This window comes from Lissotriton helveticus, chromosome 3_1, assembly GCF_964261635.1.
Source record: "Lissotriton helveticus chromosome 3_1, aLisHel1.1, whole genome shotgun sequence".
Lineage (NCBI taxonomy): Eukaryota > Metazoa > Chordata > Amphibia > Caudata > Salamandridae > Lissotriton > Lissotriton helveticus.
In genome coordinates, this window is record NC_136061.1 from 1071174168 (window position 1) to 1071196067 (window position 21900).

Here is a 21900-nt window from a genome sequence, read left to right on the forward strand (position 1 = left end):
ATCGCTCTGCTCCCCTTCCCGGCCAAGGTCATCGAGAAAACCGTCAACAGACAGCTAACCCGATACCTCAAAGAAAACAGAATCCTGGACCCTTCACAGTCAGGGTTCCGCAATAACCACAGCACAGAGACTGCCCTCATCACTCATCCGCCTAGACCTCTCTGCCGCCTTTGACACTGACTGCCGCCGCACACTACGCGCAAGCGTCCACGCCACAGGGATCGAAGACAAGTCTCTGGATTGAACCACCTCCATCCTCTTCGGCAGAACCCAGAGCGTCCGCCTCCCCCATTCCTTTCCAAAGCCTCCGCGATCATCTGCGGCGTACCACAGGGATCCTACCTCAGCCCAACGCTGTTCAACATTTACATGGCCCCGCTCGCACACGTAGCCCAACAGCACGACCTCAACATAATCTCCTATGCCGACAACATTTAGCTGATCCTCTGCCTCACCAAGGACCCCATCACCACCACAGCCAACCTCCACGAAGGAATGAAGGCCATCGCCGACTGGATGAAGACCAGCCGTCTGAAGCGGAACTCAGACAAGGCGGAGGTCCTCATCCTCGGCTCCAACCCTTCAGCCTGGGAGGACTCCAGGTGGCCGACGGCACTGGGGGCAGGCCCGACACCCACTGACCAAGCACGCAACCTGGGAATCATCCTCGACTCAAGGCTCTCAATGACCAAGCAAGTCAACGCTGTCTCCTCCTCCTGCTTCAACACCCTCCGCATGCTCCGCAAGATCTACAGATGGATCCCGACAGATACAAGAAAGACAGTCACCCAGGCCCTCGTCAGCAGCAGACTCGACTACGGAAACGCCCTCTATGTGGGAGCCCTGACCAAGCTCATCAAATGACTACAATGCATCCAAACGCCTCGGCACGACTGATCCTCCACATACCACGCCACGGCCACATCACCCCCCACCTGAGAAACTTGCACTGGCTTCCCATCAACAAGAGGATATCCTTCAAGCTCCTCATCCACGCACACAAGACACTCCACAAGACCGGCCCAGCCTACTTCAACAGACGGCTCTCCTTCTACATCCCCAACCGCCAGCTACGGTCCGCCGACCTCTCACTCGCCACCGTCCCGCACATCCGAAGAACCACTGGTGGGAGATACTTCTCCCACCTCGCCGCCAAGACATGGAACACCCTCCCATTGAGCCTACGACAGACCCAACACCTGCTGAGCTTCAAGAGGATACTCAAGACCTGGTTGTTCGATCAGTAGCACCCCCCTCCCCAGCGCCTTGAGACCCTCGCGGGTATGTAGTGCGCAAATGATTGATTGATTGATCTGGGCATACCAGTCACACTTAGGGTGTCTATTGCAAAAGACAACAAGATGATAGGAGGAACGCCTGAACTGTCAGTTGAGGTCCCCTCCACATGGAACAACAAGCAACCCCAGCCCAGTTTCGACCTACTTAGGTCCCATCAGTGAGTTATAGCCTAAGTCCTATGTCATAGTGAGCACGGGAAACAAATCTGGGCATACCAGTCACAATTAGGGTGTCTAGTACAAAAAACAACACGATGATGGGAGGAACGCCTGAATTAATCTCAGCCACTTTCAATCACTAGGGCCGCATTCAAGATCATAATATTTCATGCACTGTTTCATTCTAGACAGTGGCACTCCTTATATAAATCCTTTTTGGGCTAGCTCCAATAGGAACAGTCAACCCCAAACTGCCTTCTTTTCTGGTTCCTTTCTGCTTTATGAGTCAACTAAATATTTGGAGCAAATTTAAACAGTTTCTTTTCATGCTTACTTCTCTTGTTAAACGGTACAAAAGGGGGTGGTGATGGACGGAGCATTTGAACCAATCAAACACTCACACCCAGTCAACAGATCTGGGTTTAATCCATCACCGTTCTTAAGCCCACTCTGCCACCCCAGTTCAGACATGGCCATATGCAAATCAGTCTGACCCTGTGCCTCATGGGAAAAGTCCAGCCCGAACTGCCAAGCCATACCTTCCCTGGAACGGAAACAAGCTTCCTAGGACCGGTTTCCGGCATTGCAGCCGTCTTCAGCCAGGCTTCCTTGAATCCAGTGGCAAAGTGAGCAAGGGACTCACGTCTGAGCATACCCTGCCAACTTATGGCGAACAAAGCGGTACAAAAGGGGGTGGTGATGGACTGAGCATTTGAACCAATCAAACACTCACTCCCAGTCAACAGATCTGGGTTTAATCCATCACCGTTCTTTATCCCACTCTGTCACCCCAGTTCAGACATGGCCATATGCAAATCAGTCTGACCCTGTTCCTCATGGGAACAGTCCAGCCCGAACTGCCAAGCAATGCCTTCCCTGGACCGGAAACAAGCTTCCTAGGACCGGTGTCCGGCATTGCAGCCGTCTTCAGCCAGGCTTGCTTGAATCCAGTGGCAAAGTGAGCAAGGGACTCACGTCTGAGCATACCCTGCCAACTTATGGCGAACAAAGCGGTACAAAAGGGGGTGGTGATGGACGGAGCATTCAAACCAATCAAACACTCACACCCAGTCAACAGATCTGGGTTTAATCCATCACGTTCTTTAGCCCACTCTGCCACCCCAGTTCAGACATGGCCATATGCAAATCAGTCTGACCCTTTGCCTCATGGGAACAGTCCAGCCCGAACTGCCAAGCCATGCCTTCCCTGGACTGGAAACAAGCTTCCTAGGACCGGTTTCTGGCATTGCAGCCATCTTCAGCCAGGCTTGCTTGAATCCAGTGGCAAAGTGAGCAAAGGAATCATGCCTGAGCATACCCTGCCAACTTATGGCAAACAAAGCGGTACAAAAGGGGGTGGTGATGGACGGAGAATCTGAACCAATCAAACACTCACACCCAGTCAACAGATCTGGGTTTAATCCATCACCGTTCTTTAGCCCACTCTGCCACCCCAGTACAGACATGGCCATATGCAAATCAGTCTGACCCTGTGCCTCATGGGAACAGTCCAGCCCGAACTGCCAAACCATGCCTTCCCTGGACCGGAAACAAGCTTCCTAGGACCGGTTTCTGGCATTGCAGCCATCTTCAGCCAGGCTTGCTCGAATACAGTGGCAAAGTGAGAAAGGGACTCACGTCTGAGCATACCCTGCCAACTTATGGCGAACAAAGCGGTACAAAAGGGGGTGGTGATGGACGGAGCATCTGAACTAATCAAACACTCACACCCAGTCAACAGATCCGGGTTTAATCCATCACCGTTCTTTAGCCCACTCTGCCACCCCAGTTCAGACATGGCCATATGCAAATCAGTCTGACCCTGTGCCTCATGGGAACAGTCCAGCCCGAACTGCCAAGCCATGCCTTCCCTGGACCGAAAACAAGCTCTTAGGACCGGTTTCTGGCATTGCAGCCGTCTTCAGCCAGGCTTGCTTGAATCCAGTGGCAAAGTGAGCAAGGGAGTCACGTCTGAGCATACCCTGCCAACTTATGGCGAACAAAGCGGTACAAAAGGGGGTGGTGATAAACGGAGCATCTGAACCAATCAAACACTAACACCCAGTCAACAGATCTGGGTTTAATCCATCACCGCTCTTTAGCCCACTCTGCCACCCCAGTTCAGACATGGCCATATGCAAATCAGTCTGACCCTGTGCCTCATGGGAACAGTCCAGCCCGAACTGCCAAACCATGCCTTCCCTGGACCGGAAACAAGCTTCCTAGGACCGGTTTCTGGCATTGCAGCCGTCTTCAGCCAGGCTTGCTTAAATCCAGTGGCAAAGTGAGCAAGGGACTCACGTCTGAGCATACCCTGCCAACTTATGGCGAACAAAGCGGTACAAACGGGGGTGGTGATGGACAGAGCATCTGAACCAATCAAACACTCACACCCAGTCAACAGAAATCCATCACTGTTCTTTAGCCCACTCTGCCACCCCAGTTCAGACATGGCCATATGCAAATCAGTCTGACCCTGTGCCTCATGGGAACAGTCCAGCCCGAACTGTCAAGCCATGCCTTCCCTGGACCGGAAACAAGCTTCCTAGGTCCTGGATCAACAGCCACCAGAAAATCAAGTGAAAATTCCACGTCCATGTTCCAGTTCATCACTATGCTCCTGACTATGAATATAAACAGCACAAATACAAATACATCTTTATCAACACAAAATAGAAACAAAGGCAACCACTCACAACATGACAGCACATACATCCACACACACAAGAGAAGCAACTAAAACAATGCATATAATGAAGGATCAGCACCCAAAGCAGGCTTCTATCAATGCACATCCTGAGACCTTGCATATACTGGGCAAAGTCCTTTGGCCAGGTATGTCATTGCTTGTATGCACAGGAAAGCCAGGTTGTTCCTTCCAGTAGCCTACACTGAATATCCTGCCACCTGTGCACAATTAAGAAATGTAAGCTGATCTTGAACACCTTATTACATCTCTCCACTGATTTGTTATTTCTTGAATGCTACAAAGACATAGTAAAATACTTGGTTACCAAATGCTCAAGAAACTTACTAAATCTGTTTGAGGTAAACTGAGTACCATTATTCATGACAATCTCGTCCCATATTTCTTCCTTGGCAAACAAACTCTTAACAAATCCTATCGCTTTCCTCCTTATGGCACAATTAACTAATCTGGCACATGGTCAATATTAAAATTAGTAAACAGCCAAAATACCATATTAAGTTTCCCCCTTCAACACATTGAGGGGGAACAATGATGTCCATCTACAGTTTGGAAAAAAATAGCATCCTCCTCGATGGGAAAAACGTCCCGACCGACAACTCCAAAAGCATAATCTACCTGTAGTTTCTTTCAAAAAATGCAATTTGATCCATTCGTACATCCAACCTTCTTTTTATTATCGTAGCATCTCATCAGAAAATACAGTGTTCAACTATCACACTGTTTGGATGATTGTACATCAGATATCCGTATCCATAAAGCCCAATGCATTTCGGGACCAGTCCATCATCAGGGAAAAGGTTCCAAATCGATCCAGACGGTATGAGCCTTATGAGACACCAGTTCCACGCTGTGGCATAGCTATTTTTTTATATTTTCACGCCCATGGATCAGAAGGCAATACCACCTGCACCCTATAAAGATATATTAGAATTACTATTTTAGGGAATTGAGGAGTACGATTATCTCCTACTCTCTTCATTCACAGGTTTGGCCAGGCCTTGTCAGGTAGAGGTGCTAAATCTACATGACTTGGGGCTTTTAACTTTACTGATGGCACATGACCTTCACAGTCTGCCTTACGTTTAGATACACTTGTCAAAACCAGACCACCACTTGTTTTCTCTACTTCTGTACTCTGTGTGTCCCTGGAACCACTGCCTGCCTCTAAAAAAAAAATTGCGCACACATTCCCAAAAGGAAAGGGGTCCCCTGGGGACCCCATCCCATTTACGAGTGCCTTACCACCCTTCTGAGAAGGGTGGTAAACTGCAAGTGTTTTGCGACCGCAATTGTGGTTGCAAAACATTCATACATAGGTTTGGGAATTGCTATTTTGTGAGTCGCCAATTGATTATCGACTCAACAAATAGGGTTGGTACATGGGCCACACATTTTTTTGCCGCCGTAAACCGGCCTAAAACCCGTTTGTGACCGCAAAAAATGGCCGTACATCTGGCCCTATATGTCATTTGTCCAAAAGGGGTGTAAAGCAACTATGTTACTTCGAGTTCTTTGCAGTGTAGGCTGCCCAGCTGCAGTGTAGGATGGCCAACCAGGATGTTGCACGTCACTAGTCTCATCAAGAGCACCAGAGCAAACGAATTACAAGCATATTCCACAAAAGCCAAAATGGTTTCATAAACCCAACTTGAATGCAAAGATGAGCATTGCAAGGAAGACAGCAGTTTCCGGTAATCCTTTAACAGAGCAGTCAAAGGAAATGAGATTCTGCATGCAAACCATGTCGGCAGATTCGTTGCCAATGAAAATTAGTTAAGTTAGGGAAGCAGGTAAAACATCTTAATTTAAACTTTAGCACACAACCTGCAGGAAGGAGGCCTAGCAAAAACTGCCATCAGAAGTTTATATGAAGAGTGCACATTCCTATTTCATTTCATTACACTCCAAAATCCCCCTTCCTCCCCAATCTCCGAACTATGAATATGAGCAACATATATCCTAACACAGATCTAGCAGTATTTAAGAGAGAAATGAGCCGCTACTAATCAAGTAATCAAGTCTCAAAACCAGCATATGGTACACTGCTGATGCAATATATGGTCCATCCAATTTCATGGCAAATGCTTTGATACCAAGCATCTCTAATTCAGACAATGAATTACACCACATGCATCAAAACAAGCACAAAGAACTTCAAAACAAATTTTCATTTCCTCATTTCCTTATTGCTATTTAAATGCTAAGTTTTCAGTCCTTTAAAGTTTCTCATTTTGTGAAAAGAGAAACAGATTTTTTTTTGTTTTTTGTTTTTATTGAGAGAAAATTCAGGGCATACTACAAGTACATGGCAGCTACATTGAGTACTGTGGATTGAAACCAACGTCGGTGACATAACACACATCACTAATACATAATGCAGCCTAGTTATCACTGTTGGTACATTGCAGGACCCGCCTCCCCATCTCCCCCTCACTCTGACACGTCATCCATTTCCTGCATGGGTGGGTCACAGAGCTAACCCCTGAATTTGTTCCATGCACTCCACACTTTCTCCCATTTTCAAGGACAACCACGGTGCGTGTATACCACTCTTTCCGCCATCATAGCTTTATCCATATCCTTATACCAGTCTCTGAGTGCTGGCACCTCCTCGGACCCCCAGCTCCTGGCAATATTACGTTTGGCAAACATTACACCCAGCGTAACCCAGTCTTGAGCAGTGTGGGAAAGATCATTCGGTTGCCACAAGTTCAGGAGACAACACCTCGGCTCCGGGACAACAGATACCTCCACCACCTGTGATAGTGTTCGCATGAAGCTATAATCCGGGGGCACTGCCATATGGTACGAAAAAAGGTTCCATCCTCCCCACAGTCCCACAAGCAAAAAGGATGCGTGGCCCTCCCTATAGTGTGGTGTGTAACCCTGGTATAGTACACGCGATGAAGTATCTTTAGTTGCACTAAACGGAGTCTCGAAGGTATGGCCACTTCCCGTGGGGACGACAGTGACATCTGCCAGTCTGCATCATCGATATCACCCAAGTCAGCGGACGATTTGCGCCTAAGTGTCAGCATCAGGTCTGGCATGTTGTTGATTAGTTTACGATAGGTGAATGAGGTTGCCTTTCTGGGCATGTGTTCAGTCAGAAGCCTGTCTTCCAAGGAGGTGGCCTCCGGTATGTCTGTGCCAGACAGGAGAACTGAGCTTAGTGCATGTATAATTTGCATGTACCAAAACCTCTCGGTAGGTGCCAGCAGAGATACCGATTTTAAGATTGTGGCCTGCTTCACAGTTTGGCAGAGACGGTCCTCCATTGCAATGGGAACAAAGCAACCTCTCTGCTAAACTGTTGGTCCACACCCTTCATTTAGAGACTGTCAAACTGAAAGTATGCTGACCACAATGTGTACTCCGACTTCTTTGCTGACATAATCCTCCAATAGAGTACAGGCTGTAGGAGGTTAGCCATTTGGCCGCCCGCCCTATTTAGAGTGGGCAGTCGGATGGTGTATTTTTGCTGTCTATCACCACCTAATTTTACCCCTAAGGGCGAGGCACAATGAAAATATATTGACCCTCACAACATGGGACAAAACTCTTATGGTGTGGGGGCCATTAGTTTTACATTTTGCAAAAACATACTCTTGCTTTGGAAATTTGTTTTGAAAAATGTAACATTTTATAAAAGTTTGATGGTCATCTCTCAAACTTTTACAATGTTAACAGGAACCCCCGATGATGGGGGTTCATGTCAATGTTCAGAGCTGTCTGAACAGCTGGTGGACAGCTCTAGATTTGGCAATCAGATTCCATCGGATGATGGAGGCAATGTCCTCTGTCACGCTGATAGAGTTCCCTCCATTCACCAAATCTCAAATCAGCCCTTAATTGGTAAAGCTTCATGTGTTTCATAAATTGTTCTCTTTACATTTATGTGAATTCATTCATTTAACATTTAACATCATAAAAGAAGAGTAAAAAGGTTTCTTACTTGCTGGTAAAGGGTCTCCCAGCAGTCCTGAGTCATCAATCGAAATAAGGACAAGAAGGCCCAACTGAATGTGTCAAAGCTTGTGTAGCCATAATTGGGGTTTCTACCAGCTTTCACACAAATATATCCCTCTGGACACTGACTAGAAAACAAGAGAGAAAGAGCAAGTTCATATTCAAATACTGTTTATAAATGTGTTAAATGAAAATTGCCAACTTCCAGCAAGAGTGGTATAATGATTGCCTCCTTATTAATGTACATCTAGAGAGCAAGCTTTTACAAAAAGAATATTTTGAAAATCAATTCTGCAAAAGCAAACACAATTTGAGTCGGACATCCAAAAGATTATGAAGGGGACTCTGTGTTCCCAAGTTATGAAATTATATTTGGAGAAGTGCCCTGTGCTGTTTAGAATAAATTAATATCTGCAAAGGCTGGTGAGCTTTTAACCTCCAGAGGAAAAGGGACAAGATCATCAGATCAAGACGTAATATTCAGAGGACCCACTAAAGCTCCAGGCCATCTGCTAAAATTGAGGTAAACCCATAAATATCAACACATTTGAATTACATTTATACTGCTGAATAGCAACTTTTCCTGGTTGGAGCCTTTAACTGTGGATTTTTTGTGTTCATGGATTTCTTGTGGAAGTCTTGTCAAATAATGCCTTCTACTTCAACTGCAATCCCAGTGCATGCATTCATGGGTCAGCCTAAATTCAGCCGGTGATGGTATTGAAATGTTACATGGGGATTTTGCAATTTTTCGAGATTTTTAGATTTGCTATTGAACTATAATAAAACTCCTCTTTTGCCACCGTTTTCAATTGGGATGGTGAATATCCCTTAGAAACACCCGCAGTTCCTATGATAACCACTATAATTTATCGCAAATAGTTGATAACATCTTATGTTTTTTACAACAACTTGCTTTGAATTTGTAAGGTCTTTATTGCTTAACTGTGTTGTTTTTGCAAGTGTGATTACCTCTTCATCATCCCAGCATATGTCTGATGTGTAAGCTTTCTGTTCACTCTAAATTACAAAAGAGGGAGGCAAACGGTATCTTTATGTTGGCCCTTGCATGAACCGTTGATCACAGATGCGAAAACTCACACACTATGTAACTGAGATCGTGCTCCTCATTGTAGACAGCGGTACAAAAGGGGGTGGTAATGGACGGAGCATCTGAACCAATCTAACACTCACACCCAGTCAAAAGATCTGGGTTTAATCCATCACCGTTCTTTAGCGGCACAATTTCACTAACTTACTAAGCACCAAACATGAACAGCTACATTTTAAAGGTCCACTGGCGTCTGCTCTCTCACCTATCAAAGGGTATCTGGGAGTGAGAAATTGTAATAGTTACCCCGAAAGCACCAACAGAAACCAATGAGCATTCTTTAACATACATTTTAATTAGACGGGTTTGTCTGATTGCACCAAAGTATGAGTGACCTAAATCATATGAAAACAAATATTCTAATAATCATAAGTGGCAGTTGTTGCCATTCAAAAGGAAAAACCAAATGAGTTAATGCATTTAAAAGCTGATCAAATCTATAAATAAAAATAAACGATGTTGTGAGAGAAAGCCAAAGTTAACTTGTCTTCATATTTTGTTGAGCATACCCTTCCTATGGATAACTCAGCATTTGGTATTTGAAATGATCCTTACCCAGCATCTGTGCTATTTCCACAGATAAGAGCATCCTTTTGTCCTTCCAACGTGTAAAAATGGCCTGGAAAGAAATAAAAGATTCACAATTGTTCCAAAGGAAGTAATATACTGAGTGATCCTCATCATAATGTTGCAGACATAGTTTGATTTTCCCAGTCTTTGTTTACAAATTACTTACAAATAATTATTCAAGTTAAACACATACTTATGCATGTTAACTTTAGTTTCTAATGACAACTGTCTTTTATTCTTCCACCACCAGTAACTCTAGAATGACAGATACTTACTCCTGTTATGAAAGTCCAGGCTGAAATACAAGACCATATCGCCCTGAACTCAGCAATCCACCTTATATTTGGACAGGTTCCATCTTTGTATTTTTAAATATTTAAATGGCATCACATCACCAATGTAATGATTAGATCATTGTGAAATGGTTCAGACATATAATTCCTGGCTTACGTACCTCTGGATTCAAGACTATTTGGGGTTATTAAACTGGGTAACCAACCATGATGAACCCAAAAAGACAGATTATTATAGGAGTAAAGAAATGGGGTTAAAGAAAGGAAAAAGTATACATAAATTGAAATAGTGGGTATAAGGTGGGCATGGGGCTGACTAAGTAATGGGTGAGATTAATTAATGGAGCTGGGCATGTATGTATTCCTCATACATCAATTAAAAAGATATAACATAAAGAAAATATATTCAAATTATGCTCAGAATTCCCAAATGCACTGCCATTAAGTAAATTAAAATAATAACTAAAAAAACAATTTAGTCATTAATCACTCTGAGATTAAGAGTCCAAGATTAATCTCAGATTGACTAAGGACCATGAGATGAATACATGAAATTTGAAAAATGAACACTGGCTGTTTGAAAAATAATTCCAAAACAGTTACTTGGTACATCAAGATTTCCTTAATGTACCAATTTTCCTAATATCTGGTAAAATTTGACAAACACCTACAGTCATTAAAAACAATACCTTTTCATTTAGTTAACTTTTTGTTTAAAACAATAGTATATTACCAATCTCCTTTTAAAGTGATAACAATCACAGACATAGTAAAAGAGATGATAGATCAAAAATCCTAAAACTATCACACATAACTGTATTCGTTTGAATCGTATCAAAACATTCTATCAAAATAAACCTAATCTATGCACATTTTAGTGAGGTGGCGCTGGTGACTTTTGGTAAACTTGCTCATAAGGAATTCCTGGTTCTAGCTTCTTAAATGCAAGGGCACCGATGAAAAGTTATGGGCTACATTTAGAGTCTGGAGAGAATTTCAATTACTAGAATGCACTTCCCCAATAGTATCCCAAAAGAGAAGGAAACTGAGTCAGAAGGTTCAACTCCATATTTAGAGTTCTCTACAGAAATTGGAAGATTTTCAGTTCCCATTGAACTCTAAATATCTTCTTTTGTTTTAATGACTGGTCTTTTAGGCAATGAATGGTGTGGTAAGTGTCTCTCTTTAAGAACATTTTACATTTTTTAGCTTTGCCCCAACTGGTAGTCCAGTAAACATTTGTTACAGCCTTATCAAAGTCTAACAGACAAATCACATAGGTGTTGACATACTTGTATTCATGCAGGGCTTCATGCAGAACAGGATTCTTCAGAATTGAGTACACTGTAAATAATTGGCCACTACTTAAATCTAGAGCTCAATAAGGTCCCGGTTAGGTAGGAGATGAGGTAGATTCCCATGTAATTTGCTGATCACGGAAAATTGATATGATGTCCCAGGAAGGTTAGTGACAGAATATTGCTAGTGGGGAATTGAAGGACAAGGTAGCAGCCCACGAGCATGTCTTTGGAACAGGAGACATTGAAATTCAACCTCTTTTCTCATCTATACATTAAGACATCCCACGTTACAAAGCATTGCTCTGAAGGAGGGCACCACAGACAAATGTGGTTGAGAGCCAAGTCCCATAGAAGGTTCACGACGAGCAATAAGTCTATTTTGTTTGGGTTCTTGCTGTAGTCAAAAGAGTATGGCCCATCAAGTGGCACGCTGTTGATCTCTGTACAGGCGATCAGACAACCCAAGAATATAACGGCGGATTTAGTTTATAACAGATCCAACAGGATCAGGAATGATCCCTCATATGCAGGGGTGTGGCTATATGCTCAAATGGTGATCATCATTGTTTTCATGTGGTTTCAAGGCTGAAACATTATTGACATGTTTCAAGTATGTTGCTAGATTCTATAAACAGCTTTAGTCTGTAGCGCCGATAATGAATAATTGTTTATCAGAGATCATGCCTCAAGAGTGGGCTCCCTTATCATTTGTGTGGGAATTGACACTTTGGAATCTTAAGTATGTAGTGAAAATAGGTATTGGGTTACATAACAGTGACAACTAGTGTGGCTTTTGTTGAAAGGACAAATGAAATGATATTGTTTTCCAAATTACTTTGTGGTATTGCCTTGGAAGCAATGTATATTTTTATTATGTGCTCGTTAAACATTCTCACATCTGGTGTCATAGTCATTAAATAGTCTTATTCTAATTAGTGAAGCATTATCAAGAACAAACAATAGGATTTACAAAGGGGAAGCTGGGTTTGACATGAAAAGGTCACTAGCCAGGTGGAAGCTGGATCTACATAACCATGTTTGAACTATATTTCTCTGAATATACTTTAGGCATGCCTTTTGAAAGCTTAACTGAGTGTAATACTTCACCCTGTAGAGGATGCTGACAATGCAAAAAAATAACAATGACGAATTGATAAGAGATAAATAGCACTATGTTTTAAAAAAAGGGTGTCCCACGGAATCTCAAGTATTCTGCACTAGAAACCACCAGAATCATAAAGAACCATAGGCAACACTATCTCAACATGGACAGTATTAGGGATAACCATTCAAAGGGGTTTTAGACCTGGAAAGAAAATAAAGGCGCATTTCAAATACTTTTAATATTCTATGGAAGTGGGAAGACAGAACTCCTTTGTGGATAATGATAATATCTAAGCATAATTTAATGCTAGAGTGAATCTAGTCTGCATGGGAGGGACATTGCTCACCTTGTAAAAAGATAAATGCATCGTGAATATTTCAAGTGGCTTCTGTAGGGGCTGAAAGTCTTTGGAGGGTCAAGAGTGTATGGATGCCTAGTGAAGTCACAGTACTTCCAGCTAGATTCCATTGTGTGTTTCCAGTGCAAAGATTTTATTTTCTACATTTTTGGACTTGTTTGTGTTTCATGCACAGAATTGGAAGGTGTACATGATAATAAACTAACAGGCGCAATAAAAAGTAAAGATACAAAACTAACGTTTAAAAATTGTGAAGAATCACAACACATGTAAATTGCAACTCAGGAGGAAATAACTAAAATAGGTATTGAAGGTGATGGCTACACAAAGCACTTGACACAGTTCAACTGACATGTTGAAAGAGAAAATTGCTTCTTGGCTGATTATATTACTCTCTGTCATGTGAATTCAATGGCTCTAAGAGGGAGAAATCATAGTAAAAACACATGTTGCATACTGACAGGAAGTATGATCAGTGAGCCTATGACTCAGCAAACACTGAGATCATTTTAGCATCTGTTCAGGAAAACTCAATGTATTGAAAGGATCAGTCTTTGGGTCTTCCAATTCTAACTTATCTTGTCGATAAATATGGAAGTGGTGAAATGCTTCTGTGGCTTCTTATTTTGGATAATCTCCTACATTTATTAGAATTTAACAGACTATTCTGGCACATATCAAAATTGTAGAGATGTACATGTTTCTCAAACCAGATGAGGGGGAAAAAGGCACTCACATCTGAGCAAAGAACTTGTCCAGTAGATAGCTGGATCAGGGTGGGGAGATACAATGTGACACTGTAGACAGAGGTAATATGGTATGATTTGACATAGATTTTGGAGGCCTGTGGGTAAACTTAAATTGTAGGTAAAACATGTGGGACCCTTTGGGCCTTTCTCTTTCAAATTTAAGTTAATCGTCTGAGCTAGTAGTTCATCAGTTTTACTCTAAAGATCCTAGGAATGGGGGGCGTGGCCAGGCAGGCGACTATGATGTCCGCCTGGGAGTGAAGCTCCGTCGCCCGGGCATGCCTAAGTCCGATTTTGTCATGATCCGCCTGGCCTTACGATACAAAAACCCCACCATTAAACCCATGAACTGAGGAGGATCGCAGCGGTGCCTGCCTCGACCCGCTCCGCCGATCTGCTCCACTAACACCTGCGGCTGCGTGAAAGAGCCCTATGTCCCGGGCCCAGAGCCAGCGATTTACTGACGTGCCGGGAGTTGAGGTGAGCGGCGGCCCCCGGTTGGCTCCTTGTGCTGCTTTAGACCTTCGCTCATGGTGTGGCTGCCCTCCCTCGCCCCTCATGCTAGCTGAGGTCTGTGGGCTGAGCGGCGTGCACGATCTCTGTAGGGCGCCGGCAGCCCCGCAATTGCGGCCTATTCGACGGACCGCATTGGACCCGGGGCCTTCGGGTCTCGTGCTGGCTTGGGGGTGCGGCCGGCGAAGGGAGGCAGTCCATTCGGTTCCGCGTGACTCCGCGCGGTTCTGATACGGCGCTGGGCCCGGCTGGGGGTGCAGGCTCCCTTCACCCCCTTGTGGTCTTCGGTTCCTTGCAGGACCACCCTGGGGCTATATTGCTGTTGCATTCAGAGCAATGAGCTACTTTCTGGCCAGTTATCTTGATTTCGCTGGCGCTACAGCTCTCTAGACCAGATTCATCACAGAATAATTGGCTGATATATTCGGAACTGTCTGGGACATACCATCCTGACATTCAGACTTATAACGTGATGCCTGTTGCCTGTGCCTTGTTCCATCCATAAGCAAACTCTAACACCATGCCTCTGGGATACACGACTGCCTGTTCTGCGGCTGAGCGTTGAGTGCTCTCCTTCCGTGCTCTCCAGCTGGATTAGCGCTCACTCCTCTTGGAGAGCCCGAAGAGTCTACGCTGTAAGTAGGACTCGATTGAGAGCTGAGAAGTCTGCGGTGCGCTAATGGGCACTGGCGGTCCTGTGGAGCCTGCGGCCTGCGCTCCCTGGCTGGATTGCGCCCAGATTCACTCTGCGGGCCACCATCTTGGGCCTACTGCACACCCTCTCTAAAGCCGGAGTGTTGGATAGCTGTCTGTTGGTACATTGCATGGTTGCGCTGTCTGGGACCGAGCGAGTAGCCCCTGCTAACATTGCGCTAGTGTTGGACTCTGGCAGCCTGATCACTTGGGAGCCGAATTACGCCGCCATTCAGGACGGCCCTGCCAGAGCTCGACTCAGACTTGCTCCGCCTATTCCCGGTGTGTGCTGAGATCACGCTATATCTGTCTTAGTTGCGCAATACTCCACCCTGGACATGGGACGAAAAGATCTCAAACAACGGACTTTGCCCTTCGAAAAGGTCACGGATAACACGTCTGAAGAAGCTGCAGACATGATGGAGGGAGCCCGCGGAGCCGAGGATCTGGAGGACCCGTTGTCTCTCACAGCTGCAATGCTTAAGGAAATGAGAGCGGGATATAAGGCCCTGGATGGCAGGTTCGATGCGCTGGATAAGAGGCTGGCGGACATGGGCTCCAATGGTTCAGGCACATGACCGCCGCTTGGATGTGGCTGAGGCGCGGCTATCGGATATTGAGGATGGTGCGGCCCAGTCGCAGAAATGGTTGGAAATGGTTGAGCAAATCCTGAAGGACGTTGTGATTAAAATAGAGGACTTGGAGGCAAGAAGTTGGCGCAACAATGTGCGCATTCTTGGCGTACCGGAAACTGCCACTACAGGTCGTATGGATGTCTTTGTGGAACAATTTCTCTCTGAACTCTTTGGCAGAGAGACCTTTACGCAGGCATTTGTAGTGGAACGCGCCCACAGATCACTGGGCCCCCGCCCCAGCCCTGGCCTGCCGCCAAGACCCATCATTGCCAGAATCATGAACTTTAGAGATAGGGACTAGGCCATACGTGCTGCCTGTGAATGTGGTGAAATCCAGTGGCAGGGGGATAAACTATCATTCTTCCCGGATTTTACAGTAGTGGTCCAAGATGCTCGCCGGAAATTCAAAGGAGTGAAGGACACTCTACGGAATTTGGGGCTGCGGTATGGGATGATATATCCGGCCAGACTCAAGGTAAATGTGGGCGGAAGATCACGCATATTTGACACTCCGAAGGAAGCGCACAAGTTTTGCCACAACTACAAGAAAGATAACAACGAAGCGGTGGCGGCTGAGCGAGGCGCATCCCCTCATCATAGCAGATCCGAAGCTCGCATGGAACTCATCTCTAATACTGGGACTTGATGATCCATATTTGAGTTTCGAGGTTTCTGTAATGTATATTTCACTTTTTGATTTTTCTACTATTTGCTAGAGGCACACATTTGGCTGTCCGGCTGACGTGGCGCTGCTACGCCTCATGGTGAATACCTGGTTTTGCGTGATGTATGTGCTAAGATTACGGTGTGTATGTGCAATTTTCATGTTTACAGATACAGTTTGCTGGCACCGTCAGATAATTTGTGGGGTATGGTTTTGCCTCGCTAGGGAAAGGGTGAGGCTGGGTGGTGGGTGGGACATTTGCAGTTTATTTACCATTTGTCAGAGATGGGTACACAGGTCATTGTTCTAAGGCATTTGTTTGGCTTGTACAGTTGCATGCCTAAGGTTTTCATTCTAGAATGGCACAGCTAGGCAATCAGCCTGGTCCTTTCGGGCTGTCACTCAGGTCTTGGAATGTCAGGGGCTTGAATAATAACCGTAAAAGACGCCAGGTGCTCAATTATGTACTACGACACAACATTGATATTGCCTGCTTGCAGGAGACCCACTTGACCAAATAAATCTGACGCTCCGACAATGGCGGAAAGTTGCGGAGCCCATAGGTACTTCTCCATTTATAGCAGATACGCTAGAGGGGTGGCCATACTTATTCATAAAAGGGTCCCCTTTTCCCAGAGCAGAGTGATAGAGGATGTTGAAGGCCGCTTCTTGATTGTTACAGGCACATAAATGGGCCACTTTGTGGAAATAATTGGAATATATGGTCCTAACATCGATTCCCCGGAGTTTTTCCATTCACTACAGGTGCATTTACTGGCACTGTCTCCCTGTCCGTTCATAAAGGGGGGGTTAATATGTTATTGGATATCACCAGGGACAGCACCTCCACCTCATCAGACACTAAGCAACGTTCTCGCCTGGCCTTGCAGGACATCTGCCAGCATCAAGGATTCATGACACCTGGACCAGAATAGACCACTGGTTAGTCTCTTCGGGCATTGCTGGTTGGTTCAGGGCTTTGGTTACACCACCGCAGATTTTTTCAGATCACTTTCCAGTGATACTGAGGCTTGATGTCCCGCGCTCTGGGGGTTTTGAGAGGCAGCGGAGATTTCCCGGGAAAGCATTGCAAGATCAGGTGTTCCTTGAAGAGGTAAGGGTTGCTATAGAGGATTATTTTGACATTAATACTGGGGCAGTGGACACATGGGCAGTGCTATGGGAGGGCTTTAAGGCATATATTCAGGGGGTCTGTATTACCAAGAATGCAGGCTTTCTAAAGGACCTGCGTAATACACTATCCCGCATTGAGAAGGACCTAGCGGCCTTGGACTTGCACTTGCTTGAGCACGCCTCTGCTGAGGGGGAGTCCCAGCATTTAGCTCTGATGGTATAATTCCCTGACGCTGCCGAGAGGGAACTATTATTTCTGGGTAAGCATGACACTGCCAGGAGGTATGGAGAAGGCGATCCCCAGGCAAAATACTGGCACACATGCTTCACCCCTCTTACAGTCAACCTTACATAACTGAAATTAGAGGACCAGATGATCAGTTGGTGCATTCCACTCCAGAGATTTGTGACACATTTGTAGCTCACTTTAAAACCTATATACTTCTAGAATAAGTTGTGACCTCAGCGCTCAAGAAGACTATCTTTCAGAAATTGCGCTAGTCTATCTTGAGAAATACATGCGGGATTTCCTGGCAGTTCCTATATCTCAGGAGAATATTGTGGAGGCCATTGAGGCACTCTGGGGGCCATCTGCCCCTGGTCTGGATGGGTTCTCCGCGGATTTTTATAAAACATACAAAGATATTCTGGTCCCACGTTTGATAGAGGTTTACGCGAAGGCATTAGAGAAGGGTATTCTCCCACCCACCTTTAGAGAAGCTGTCATTATTTTGCTCCCTAAGCAGGGTAAGGATCCTTTGCTATGTGGCTCTTATAGGCCCATTTCACTATTAAACCTGGATTACAAGATTTTAGCTAAGGTGATCGCAATTCGTCTTGCTTTATTAATGCAGTATATTATATCTCCGGATCAGTCCGGGTTTGTCCCCCATCGATCCCCTTCACTAAACCTACGTACCTTGTTTGCTGTGATACATAGAATAAACCCCAAGATTCCAGCAGCAGCGGTATTGTTTGACGCCGAAAAAGCCTTTGATTCCTTGGAATGGCCCTTTTTTATTTCTGTGATGCGTCGCATATGGATGCCCAAAGGCTTTGTCTCCACCGCTGCCCTTTTGTACACTGGCCCCTCTGCCAGACTGCGCCTTAATGGGACGATATCTTAACCTTTTACATTGTCTCGTGCCCCCTTTGTTGTTTTTTCTGGCAATGAATCCTCTGATCAGGCACTTTCAGGAGCGCCACTTACATTGCGGGCAGCAGTTTCACACTGGTCCCCTGTTGGTGTCCCTCTATGCAGACAACACTATTTCATACGTTCAACACCCACAACTTAACCTTGGGCCCATTATTAGGGAGATATTACGGTTCGGCCATTTTTCGGGACTTGGCATTAATTGGCACAAGTCTGTGATTTTTCCGCTAACGCGCAACGCTGTTCCTTGGGATTGTGAATATCCACTTTATTGGTGTCATGATACGGTCAGATATCTGGGTGTCCACATACACATGGACTCGATCACTATCATCAGACTGAATTATGGACGGGCGGTTAGCTCTTAGGAGTCGCAAGTAGAGAGATGGCTGCGCCTCCCATTATCCATGGCGGGTAGAATTGCTATTATTAAAATGGTAGTCCTGCCGAGATTTTTATATCTTTTTAATAACATTCCCATTCCCCTCACTCAGTTACGACAAAACTTTATAAGGTTGGTGTGGGGAGATAAGAGACCTCGGGTAAGCTGGCAAATCATTACTCTCCCTTATGAGAGGGGAGGTTTAAGTGTCCCACATATGTATTTATATTATTTAGAGGCACAGTACAGTTATTCCTCTGCTTGGTTCCACCCAGATGCCTGGATCCCTTACCTGAGATCAGAGGCAGAGCAGACTTAGTGCTCCCGCAGAAATTATCCACAGTTCTACCCAAGGGGTTCCCGAGGGACCCTTCTGATATCCAAACGGTTTCCACCACTAGCTGGGCGTGGGTGAAGCTTCGAAGATTACTGGGACTGGACCTATTGTATTCACCGGCTTTGCCACTCCTGAACCCCTCATGGCTCCCCACAACGGGAGAAACATTGGTTCAACGCACACTAACTAAGTTTGGGATCCAGCGGATGGGCGATTTATTTCCGAAGGACCATGTCTTCTGGATGACAGAGGATGATCGGTTCCAGGACCGCTCATTCATGGACACCTTCGTACTGCAGCGTATGCATTCCATGCTGAGAGCCACTTTTCCCACATTCCCTATGGCACCCAAACCTACTGCTCCATTAACGTTAGTTATTGAAAGTAAATCGGGCGCTCACTTGATTTCCAAAATGAATAGGGCGTGCGTTCTTGCTCGCCCAGTCGTGGATGTTAAAGCTCGCACAGCATGGGAATGTGATTTAGGCTGGCCCATTTCGAACGACCAATGGGAACAGTGTTGCAGAGTCACGAAGGAGGCTATCCCTTAACAGCAGGCACAAACTTCTCCACTTTAAATTTCTTCATAAAATGTATCACACCCCGCCTGGTCACACAGGATAGACCCATCTAGGCCACATCACTGCTGGAAATGCTCTGCCCCTCGTGCAGATTTTGCTCACCTTACTTGGACTTGTCTGAGACTCCAACTGCATTGGGAATAGGTACATGCCACATTGGGCGGCATGGTCTCCCTGTCATTAACCTTCATCCCCGGAAATTGCGCTTTTGGGCTACATGGTCTCCCTGTCATTAACCTTCATCCCCGGAAATTGCGCTTTTGGGCTACATGATTAACTTTCCTAAGAAGGTGAGGAGGTTTGCAGCGCTTGGATTCTTGTTGGCTAAACGAGAAATTACGTTAATGTGGGGCAAGAAGCAGGCACCCACATTACAAGCTTGGCTTCGAAGCCTATCATATTGCAATGTGAACTGTGAAGTTTATGCATCCCTAATGGCTGGCTCATCTCGGCCCAAAGACATCTAGGGCCCATATATTGTTGAGAGAAACAGGTATTCTGATTCACAGGTGGAGAGTGGCATTGTACCGGAGGGGGTGGGCTGAGGTAATGGTAGGCGGAAATGTCACTCCTGTTGCTGTTGTTTTCTGTATGCATAATTAGTTACCATGCCTGTCGCTGGGACGTCACTAGATCAAGAATGATGTACTTGGGGTTAGGCCTGTAGCTGGGTCAGTTCTCCAGATTGCTGTCCCTCAACCAAGGGAACTGAATGTTTGCGGTTTTTCATTGCCCCGACACCAACATATACCTACTGATGCCGTATGATATGTAATGTATATTACAGTTTGTCATTGTTGCCTGATAGAACACCTGACAATGTACCGCTCTTGTATTGATTTCCTGATCACTGTGTATGAAAATTATAAAAATCAAGTTAAAAAAAAAAGATTTTAGGAATGCATCAGATTCTGGAAAGTAGTGAGAGAGCGCAAATTAAGAAAAACTGTAGAAGCGCACCATATTTACAAGCACGTTGTATTAGTTTAGTGAACAGTATATAAGAGTGTCGAAATTATAGAGTGAAGGTACATAATAGTGTTTAATTAGAATAGAATACTTATATAGAGTGTGAAAAGCTAAAAGTAGATGTGCTCAGAGATGTTAGAATGATGTTGAAATCTCATGTTATGTGGCTGTTGTAAGGGAAATGTAATTCTGCTAGACGTGGAAATGTGTAGGCCACATGGCAGTTCACAAAGAATACAAGAAACTGATGTATTTCCACATGATCTGGATTTTAATGTTATTATGATTCAAGTATTTCTGAATCTAGGACTGAGATGTATGTGTTTAATAGACGTTTATATAATCAATGTGTAAAAAGTTAGAATATCGTTTAAACTAAAAGAAATTAAATGTTTGTAGAAGTGCATAGGCCCGTTTCATGGAATCCTAACAGGCCTGAATAGATAAAGTCATTTCGTTTGATCTGCATGTGCTCGTTAGAGAAAGGTCGTGTTAGGCACAGGACGTAGAGCCTGTTATATGGTTTACGACTTTAAGATATGGTGGAGGCCGGAATTTGGGGCCCACAGAGAAAGTGTCTTTTGCAGGTGCGAGGGGGTTTAATCAGGAAAGTGATGAATAGACTTTTGTTCAAGAGAGCCTGGTACAGGCCTGGAGGAGTCTTCAGGAATTTCCTGGAGGTACCGCCTTGCCGGAGAGGAGCCTGGGAAGCAAGGTCAACGCTAACGATGGACCTAGAAGGAGTACCAGCATGGAAGTTGCCGCCAGAACCAACACCACGTGAGAGGCGTCTTTGGGGGCGTTTCTAATGTAAATGTGATTTTGTATTAGGAACAGCACCCCTGGGTGGAGGCAAGGCAGATGATCTGAGGAACCTAAGAGAGCGGATGGGTAGGCAGATAGGGAACTGCAAGACATCGATTTTGGAACAAAGACTAAGGGAAGTGTGTGTTCTTCTTTGGAAGTCACCACTGCTGACACCTTTTTAGGTTAAGATCTTGCTAAGTAGGGATGTCACTTAGTCTAGTGTAGGGATAGTCTAATCTGATTTCGTTCCTTTCTGTAAATGACTCACAAGCTACAACTTGTGTTTATCCTCGTAACTTTGATAATTCTAGAGTTTGTTTTGGTGATATTCTTCTGCCGATTAAGAGCATTTAGAAAATTCATGTTTGTATTGATACCCGTATATCTTTTGAATCTTATTTTGAGA

The 21900-nt window shown here is 44.9% G+C and overlaps 1 protein-coding gene across 1 annotated transcript in view; it reads right to left on the reverse strand.

Annotated features, from left to right (window-relative positions):
* LOC144823277 (sodium channel protein type 2 subunit alpha-like) overlaps window positions 1–21900 on the reverse strand; it is a 942252-nt gene that overhangs the window by 591214 nt on the left and 329138 nt on the right. The window contains exons 8-9 of the mRNA XM_078681632.1: window positions 9803–9866; window positions 8123–8264 (exon numbers count right to left, since the gene is read on the reverse strand). Coding sequence (XP_078537758.1) covers window positions 8123–8264; window positions 9803–9866 — 206 coding nt within the window. The remainder of the gene's footprint in view (window positions 1–8122; window positions 8265–9802; window positions 9867–21900) is intronic.